The following is an 8,491-nucleotide window of genomic DNA, read 5'->3' as shown; positions in this document are numbered from 1 at the left end:
CCATTTATATCTTTTAAAAAAAAAACTTCCTTAAAAAAAGATGTCTTCACATAATAAATAAATAAAAAATATTTTTATATTATTGTATTTAAATATAATTATTAGATAAAAATATATTTTTAATGAAATATTTAAACATAAAATTATTTTTATTTTTTTAAAAAAGATCGCTTGAAATTTGTTTTTTTTTTAAGTTCATCCAAACAAGTTTTTATTGGGTGCACAACCCAGAATTTGAAACCCTAGTATGTTGGTATTTATATAATAATTTTAGAGGAATGTTAGGGGACAGTAATTTTTGTGATTTGTAGTCATCAAATAGTCATCAATGATGGTTTTAATGGTGTGAGATTGGTGTGAGATTTCATGTAATGACTTATTTTTCTTTGCTGGTTATATGCTGGTCAGAATTTAACAAAGTTGCTGGCTTCCTAAATTTTTTTATAATTTTAACTGAGCTTATCTGTTTTATTTTTCCTGCCTGGTTGTTTACATTATCCTGAAATTAATTTGGAATAAGAAGTTTGGATAATTTTTTCATGCTATTTAAGTATTTATTGACCGTGTGTCTTTTGAGTTGTGACTATTTCGAGTTCACAAAGAAATTTCACATCTAATACCTAGTTACCTACTTAGCTACTCTTTTTTTAGTTTTTTTTTTTTTCCAAATCTATTATTGTTTATGCAAATGGTCTTTTCTTAATACAAATAATTTGGTAGTCTCCACGTCACTATCATAGTATCATTATTCACTTTCAAAGTCTTGTCGGTTCATTGATTCCTTCACGAAATTGTGTCGTATTAGTCCCAAGTCGCATGATTGTGTTATCGTTATGTTCTCAATTTAACATGTCTTACAACGTATGCACATTTTAAATAATTTTTTTTCCCCATAAAAGACATCTCTCAATTTAGACTCGAAATGTTTTTAGTTTGTGGATCACTCACAAAAAATAGATGCATACAATTCAATACTCAACTTTCAAAATCGAATTTAAATAGATAATAGAAAAAATTATTCTAAAGGACCATAAAAAAGATTTAATTATTAAAAAAAATTTTAATGTAAAAATATTTAAAAAAAATAATTTTATAATATTAAAGAGAAGGATTAATTTTTTTTGTGAAAAGATAAATATATTTTTAGATTATTTTTTTATTTATTTTTTTTTGTAAATATATCTCTTTTTTCTAATTGTCTATCATACTCAAATTCTTATTCTTCATTTGTTACTGTCAATCACAAAACATAAGACTTAGGACTTGAAAATATAGTAATGTCTTATCATTATCATATATAAAATAGTCAACAATGAACATAAAACAAATCATTCAGATGGAGAAAGAAAAGTAAAAAACAAAAAGAAAGAGAAAAGAAATTATTGGGATAATATTATCTTTTCAATATTTTTTTTTTATTTTTGTTTTTAATAATATATAAATTAATCCTTTTTAATAATTTTAATATTAACCATCATTCTTATTAATTATGTTTTATTAATGGTCTTTTACAATAATTTTTCCTAGATAATATATGAAAAGAATAATTATCAGTTGGACTTAGATGTATACGCTTCACAGACTTTTTTGGGTTAGTTGATAAAAAAAAAAAAAGGAAGGAACATTACAGTGCCATTGTAGAACCTTTTTCATAAACAATCCTATTCAACAACTACGGAAAAGAAACCTAAAGCTGTATAGTTGAAAAAAAAATTAACGAAAGAATGTGAATACATAATGATATTTTAAATAAAAATACTATTTATACACTAAAATTAATTATTAAAATCAATCACTAATATATTTATGTATAAATATATATGTAGTTTAATTTATTTTTAATATTTATTTATATTTTAACATATTTTATATTAGTAGTTAATTTTTGTTGCTAATTTTAGTATATATGTAATATAATCGTATTTTAAAACGTGGCATTCACATGCATTTCTTTTTTTGGTTATTTATACTTTTTCTTTTGTAAAACGTGGCGTGTCACTTGCCTTTTATATATAACAAAATCCAACAAACAATATAACATTGACTCAGGACTCAAATAGAAAAACTAAGAAGATTCTTTACAAGAGGCAAAGATTGAAGAAAGAAGCAAAGAAAAGAACTCTACTTGAGCTTGAGATAAGGAAGGAAAATGGCAATGGCAGCTTCTGCAGCAAAGAAGAAAATATGCGTAACTGGTGCAGGAGGTTTCTTAGCTTCTTGGGTTGTTAAGTTTCTTCTTTCCAAAGGATACATCGTTCATGGCACTGTTAGACAACCTGGTACTTTTCACCAATCCCCATTTTATTTCTTTTTCTAAATTGAAACCACTCTCATAATTTTGTTTTCTTACTAATCTCTTGCAGATACTCTTTTGAGTTAATGCTAAACTCAATACAAAATTATAATTTTATTTATTATTACTTGTTTTAATTTGTGAGTAGGTGATGAGAAATATGCTCACTTGATGAAGCTTGAGGGAGCTTCTGAGAATCTTAAACTCTTCAAAGCAGATTTGTTGAGTTATGAATCAGTTCAGTCAGCAATTGCTGGATGCAATGCTGTTTTCCATGTTGCTTGCCCTGTGCCTTCAACAACATCAACCAACCCTGAGGCATGGAATCTTCTAATATCATAATACTCTTTGATTTATTTATGTCAAAGCTTAAAGGATTTATTTTGTTTGATCATTGTCTTCAAAATAGTTCATTTGACAAATCTGCAGTAGCATTAGTTTTGTGGTTAATGGGAAAATTATTATGGTTGTGGAGTTAATGTTGTGTTTATGTTCTTATTTATCCAATTTACATGTTAACCAGTGTGAGGCCTATATATTCATTTTGTCTTGAAACCATTCATCCCAAAAGTTTAAGCTGATAAGAGGAAGCAACATGAATGATTATATCTCCGACATTCCCTCTCAAGCAAGAGTCTTTTTTGGGTTTGTTTTTTGCATAAGCCTTATGCTATTCTAGATCCTCGGATATAGAGTTTTGATACCATGTCATGAAATCACTCGTCCCAAAAACTTAAGCTAATAGAAAGAAGCAACATGAATGATTATATCTCTAACACATTTTCCCGGTGGAATCAATGATGCCAGTAGTAGTAGAAATTTCTGCAGGTAGAAATGATTGAGCCCGCCGTCAAGGGAACTACCAATGTGCTTGAAGCTTCTCTTGAAGCTAAAGTGGAACGAGTCGTCTATGTGTCATCTGTAGCCGCTGCTTTCATGAACCCAAATTTTCCAAATGACAAAGTGATTGATGAATCTTGTTGGTCTGATAAAGACTATTGCAGAAAATCCAATGTTAGTATAATTCTGTTACATATATGCTTGTGATACGAATTTGTCATTGGTCTTATAATTACAACCGTATCAGTTGTAGAGAACATCTGTGTTATATATGACTAAACTCTCAAGTTTTTATGATTCAGAACTGGTATTGCTTCTCCAAGACAGAGGCTGAAGAGCAGGCCCTAGACTTTGCGAAAAGAACCGGGCTTGATGTGGTGAGCATTTGTCCTACCCTTGTGCTTGGACCCATTTTAAGGTCATCTATTGTGAATGCAAGTAGCTTGGTTCTCCTCAAGATTTTGAAAGGTGCTTAAATGCTTAATTATTACTGTCTTCTACAATATGCTAGTTTATTTACTCTGCAGTGCATGATATTTTAAATAAAAATACTATTTATACACTAAAATTAATTATTAAAATCAATCACTAATATATTTATGTATAAATATATATGTAGTTTAATTTATTTTTAATATTTATTTATATTTTAACATATTTTATATTAGTAGTTAATTTTTGTTGCTAATTTTAGTATATATGTAATATAATCGTATTTTAAAACGTGGCATTCACATGCATTTCTTTTTTTGGTTATTTATACTTTTTCTTTTGTAAAACGTGGCGTGTCACTTGCCTTTTATATATAACAAAATCCAACAAACAATATAACATTGACTCAGGACTCAAATAGAAAAACTAAGAAGATTCTTTACAAGAGGCAAAGATTGAAGAAAGAAGCAAAGAAAAGAACTCTACTTGAGCTTGAGATAAGGAAGGAAAATGGCAATGGCAGCTTCTGCAGCAAAGAAGAAAATATGCGTAACTGGTGCAGGAGGTTTCTTAGCTTCTTGGGTTGTTAAGTTTCTTCTTTCCAAAGGATACATCGTTCATGGCACTGTTAGACAACCTGGTACTTTTCACCAATCCCCATTTTATTTCTTTTTCTAAATTGAAACCACTCTCATAATTTTGTTTTCTTACTAATCTCTTGCAGATACTCTTTTGAGTTAATGCTAAACTCAATACAAAATTATAATTTTATTTATTATTACTTGTTTTAATTTGTGAGTAGGTGATGAGAAATATGCTCACTTGATGAAGCTTGAGGGAGCTTCTGAGAATCTTAAACTCTTCAAAGCAGATTTGTTGAGTTATGAATCAGTTCAGTCAGCAATTGCTGGATGCAATGCTGTTTTCCATGTTGCTTGCCCTGTGCCTTCAACAACATCAACCAACCCTGAGGCATGGAATCTTCTAATATCATAATACTCTTTGATTTATTTATGTCAAAGCTTAAAGGATTTATTTTGTTTGATCATTGTCTTCAAAATAGTTCATTTGACAAATCTGCAGTAGCATTAGTTTTGTGGTTAATGGGAAAATTATTATGGTTGTGGAGTTAATGTTGTGTTTATGTTCTTATTTATCCAATTTACATGTTAACCAGTGTGAGGCCTATATATTCATTTTGTCTTGAAACCATTCATCCCAAAAGTTTAAGCTGATAAGAGGAAGCAACATGAATGATTATATCTCCGACATTCCCTCTCAAGCAAGAGTCTTTTTTGGGTTTGTTTTTTGCATAAGCCTTATGCTATTCTAGATCCTCGGATATAGAGTTTTGATACCATGTCATGAAATCACTCGTCCCAAAAACTTAAGCTAATAGAAAGAAGCAACATGAATGATTATATCTCTAACACATTTTCCCGGTGGAATCAATGATGCCAGTAGTAGTAGAAATTTCTGCAGGTAGAAATGATTGAGCCCGCCGTCAAGGGAACTACCAATGTGCTTGAAGCTTCTCTTGAAGCTAAAGTGGAACGAGTCGTCTATGTGTCATCTGTAGCCGCTGCTTTCATGAACCCAAATTTTCCAAATGACAAAGTGATTGATGAATCTTGTTGGTCTGATAAAGACTATTGCAGAAAATCCAATGTTAGTATAATTCTGTTACATATATGCTTGTGATACGAATTTGTCATTGGTCTTATAATTACAACCGTATCAGTTGTAGAGAACATCTGTGTTATATATGACTAAACTCTCAAGTTTTTATGATTCAGAACTGGTATTGCTTCTCCAAGACAGAGGCTGAAGAGCAGGCCCTAGACTTTGCGAAAAGAACCGGGCTTGATGTGGTGAGCATTTGTCCTACCCTTGTGCTTGGACCCATTTTAAGGTCATCTATTGTGAATGCAAGTAGCTTGGTTCTCCTCAAGATTTTGAAAGGTGCTTAAATGCTTAATTATTACTGTCTTCTACAATATGCTAGTTTATTTACTCTGCAGTGCTAGTTATAAAGCCACCTTGATCTTATTTTACATGATAATCATGCACCGGCCTAGACTTGAACGGTTAAAATAGCTAACTTTTGTGGTGTGGTTCATTCGAAGCTCTTCTCGTATACCTTAAAGTGCAAACAATTAAAATCTTGAGACGCATGAACAACAAAGGTGGCATAAAATTCCTCTTGTGCAAGCAGATTCCAAGTTTGGTTTGTAAATTTAGTTGACCATGAAGTAAACTAATCTAAACACCAATTTTTAGTGATGTCATATGTTTCATTCTAGTTGTAAATTATAACTTTTAGCATCCATAGTTCTCTTTTTTGAAATGTATATATGAATTCATGTTTAAGGTTGTGAATCATTGGAGAACAAACATCGTTGGATAGTTGACGTGCGAGATGTAGCCGATGCAATTCTTTTGGCTTATGAAAAGCCTGAAGCAGAAGGGAGATATATATGCACTTCACACCCTGTTAAAGCAAAGGATATGGTGGAGAAATTGAAGAGTAAATATCCAAACTACAACTACCCTACAAAGTAAGCTTCACTTTCCCCATGATCTATGATGAAAAATTTCAATTATCAATGATAAACCAATTTCTATCTTATGAGTTTAATTTTGATGCACTGACAGTGTAAAGCGTTTTATACCGTCGTGCAATTACATCTGTTTTTTTATGACTATTTACAGGGTCAATGTGAAAAAGATAGTTATTTTTACTGATGTAACGTTACGTAATTGAATACACGGGCAATGTATCAAAATTAAATTCTTATCTTATTTATGACAAAAGGATGAACTTTTAGGAAACACAGAACTTTTGCTTGTTAGTATCAATTCTAAACACAATTTGCATTATTGGTAGCTTTGTTGAGGTGGATGATCATCAAACAAAGTTAAGCTCAGAGAAACTACAGAGGCTTGGTTGGAGATACAAGCCATTGGAGGAGACACTCACTGATGCTGTTGAGAGCTATAAAGAAGCTGGTCTCTTGCAATCAAAGTAAACTTTGTTGGTCTTGGAATAAAATAAATAAATTCTGTTTGTTATTCAGCATCTCCCTATTGGAAGGGATTTGTGAATGAATATGTTTCAGTTGTTGCAATGTGATTGTATTGTGTGATCACTGATGTTGTTTTTATATGACCAATTCATGCTTAAAAAGAGGGCCCTTTTCCCCAATATAAGGCCAATGTTCTCAAATTAAAATAGTTTTACACATACATTCAATTACGCGATGTCATATCAGTAAAAGTAACTACTTTTCACATTGATCGCGTGAATGATCATCTAAAAGAACAGATGTGATTGTACGTCAGTGCATCAAAATTAAACTCTCTTGAAATTTTTTAATACGTGTGAAACGTATTCAATAGGTCTTGAGCAAGCTTTATCACCACAAGGGAAACTTGAGCTGTATTGAATACAATGGAATCCTAAAATCTTGAGCAACTCTTTGATTTCGCAGATAATCTTTTTAGGTGCATGTTTAGGCGCCATTATTTTGTTAAAAAAAAATCTTTTTTCAATGAAAAAAGGTCTTTTTTTATTTTTTAACGTGTTTGGCAAATTTCTAGTAGTAAAAGTAAAAGCACTAGTAAAATAAAAAAAAGATCTTTTTTGAGAAGCTGTAATTTACATCTTTTTTTAAAAGATCTTTTTTTCTTAAAAAAAGATGTTTTTCATGTAATAAATAAACAAAAAAATACTTTTATATTGTTATACCCAAACATAATTGATTGATAAAAAGATCTTTTTACATGAGATATCCAAACATAAAATTACTTTTACTTCTCTATAAGATCTTTTAAAAAAAGATAACTCAAAAAAAGATCTTTTTTTTAAAAGCTCACCCAAACAAGCCCTAAATTGTGAAACATATTCAATAAGTCTTGAACAAGCTTTATAGTCACAAGAGAAACTTGAGCTGCATTGAACATAATGTAATCCTCAATTATTGCAACATATCAAAGAGATTCACACTGCATAGCCAGGTAATCTATGTTTATTAGTTTCTGTAAAAGTGATTTCATATCAAATTTGAAGTCATGAAATTCAAACCTAACAACACAATAAAGTATATACCTCTTTAAAAGATTTTGATTCTGACTGCAGCTACCATTACTTTATCTATTTAAATTAAAAGATAATGCACATTCTAATTAAGTAGTTGACTTTTAAGAACATAATTCCAATTTGTGGCACTTTTTCTCCACACACAAATTTTTTCAATTGGATGCAAATTTCTACATTCTTAGTTTTGGCTTTTGACTGATTGAAAAATGTTTGAATTGAAAAATGTTTGAACTTTCAATCTCAAAGGACTTTTCCATGTAACCAAAAACCTTCCTTTTGTGCCCAAAAAAACAAAAAGGATTTAATAACTAAAACACAAATGCATAGCATTAGTAATAATACTTTGCAAAACAACCAGCTCAATTAATTTATTTAATCGTTTTGAATTTTCGGTTGGTAATAAAAGTTATTTTAAATGAGAGTATAAACAATATCTTACACACTATAGGTAAGGAAAAAAAAAAAAAAACTGAGTGATTTCTGCAGTGATGTGTGCACCGACAACATTTAAGAAGTCCAAATTCGTATTAATTGTTCAAAATAAATGTTCTTGAATTTTTATGCTGACCATGCTTTTATTTTAGCAGTTAAATTGGTTCCTCTAGCAAATTAATATATTATTTATTTTTTATTTTTGTTTTTTTAGACACCAAAAAATATTGATATATTTTTTAAAGCCATTTTCTTAAATCCTTCGTTGAATAGGAACTCTAGTTTAATTAAGCTCTCAAAATAGACACTATTATAAGCTCTCATGCACAAATATAATTATAATGTAAATTGGAATTATTATATATTTTTTTAAGATATAAATAGAATTTCGACAC

At 29.9% G+C, this 8,491-nt stretch overlaps 3 protein-coding genes and 1 long non-coding RNA gene across 4 annotated transcripts in view; 3 read left to right on the top strand and 1 right to left on the bottom strand.

Annotated features, from left to right (window-relative positions):
- On the top strand, positions 2,018-2,635 carry LOC110266234 (tetraketide alpha-pyrone reductase 1-like). Its single transcript, XM_021110466.1, has 2 exons — positions 2,018-2,279; positions 2,442-2,635. The coding sequence occupies exons 1-2, from the start codon at positions 2,150-2,152 to the stop codon at positions 2,633-2,635; spliced, it is 324 nt and encodes a 107-aa protein (XP_020966125.1). The 5' UTR covers positions 2,018-2,149.
- LOC110262421 (cinnamoyl-CoA reductase 2-like) lies at positions 3,128-3,609 on the top strand. Its single transcript, XM_021110465.1, has 2 exons — positions 3,128-3,307; positions 3,436-3,609. Exons 1-2 carry the CDS (start codon positions 3,128-3,130, stop codon positions 3,607-3,609), a joined length of 354 nt encoding a protein of 117 aa, XP_020966124.1.
- Positions 3,944-6,786, top strand: LOC107618039 (cinnamoyl-CoA reductase 2). Its single transcript, XM_016319964.2, has 6 exons — positions 3,944-4,205; positions 4,368-4,537; positions 5,048-5,233; positions 5,362-5,527; positions 5,937-6,123; positions 6,453-6,786. Exons 1-6 carry the CDS (start codon positions 4,076-4,078, stop codon positions 6,592-6,594), a joined length of 981 nt encoding a protein of 326 aa, XP_016175450.1. The 5' UTR covers positions 3,944-4,075; the 3' UTR covers positions 6,595-6,786.
- The window catches only part of LOC107618042, a 16,515-nt gene continuing 12,681 nt past the window's right edge, over positions 4,658-8,491 (bottom strand). The window contains exons 2-3 of the long non-coding RNA XR_001615126.2: positions 7,897-7,903; positions 4,658-4,894 (exon numbers count right to left, since the gene is read on the bottom strand). This is a non-coding gene — a long non-coding RNA (uncharacterized LOC107618042). The remainder of the gene's footprint in view (positions 4,895-7,896; positions 7,904-8,491) is intronic.

The sequence above is a fragment of the Arachis ipaensis genome, chromosome B09, assembly GCF_000816755.2.
Source record: "Arachis ipaensis cultivar K30076 chromosome B09, Araip1.1, whole genome shotgun sequence".
NCBI classification, from domain to species: domain Eukaryota; kingdom Viridiplantae; phylum Streptophyta; class Magnoliopsida; order Fabales; family Fabaceae; genus Arachis; species Arachis ipaensis.
This window is presented reverse-complemented; position numbering and strand designations above follow the sequence as displayed.

What these genes read in the sequence shown, in the direction of transcription:
- LOC110266234 (XM_021110466.1), top strand. Translation starts at nt 2,150, where the DNA reads ATGGCAATGGCAGCTTCTGCAGCAAAGAAGAAAATATGCGTAACTGGT. An exon ending in TGGCACTGTTAGACAACCTG is followed by an intron (nt 2,280 to 2,441) that starts GTACTTTTCACC and finishes ATTTGTGAGTAG; the next exon opens with GTGATGAGAAATATGCTCAC.
- LOC110262421 (XM_021110465.1), top strand. Translation starts at nt 3,128, where the DNA reads ATGATTGAGCCCGCCGTCAAGGGAACTACCAATGTGCTTGAAGCTTCT. An exon ending in ACTATTGCAGAAAATCCAAT is followed by an intron (nt 3,308 to 3,435) that starts GTTAGTATAATT and finishes TTTATGATTCAG; the next exon opens with AACTGGTATTGCTTCTCCAA.
- LOC107618039 (XM_016319964.2), top strand. Translation starts at nt 4,076, where the DNA reads ATGGCAATGGCAGCTTCTGCAGCAAAGAAGAAAATATGCGTAACTGGT. An exon ending in ACTATTGCAGAAAATCCAAT is followed by an intron (nt 5,234 to 5,361) that starts GTTAGTATAATT and finishes TTTATGATTCAG; the next exon opens with AACTGGTATTGCTTCTCCAA. An exon ending in AACTACAACTACCCTACAAA is followed by an intron (nt 6,124 to 6,452) that starts GTAAGCTTCACT and finishes CATTATTGGTAG; the next exon opens with CTTTGTTGAGGTGGATGATC.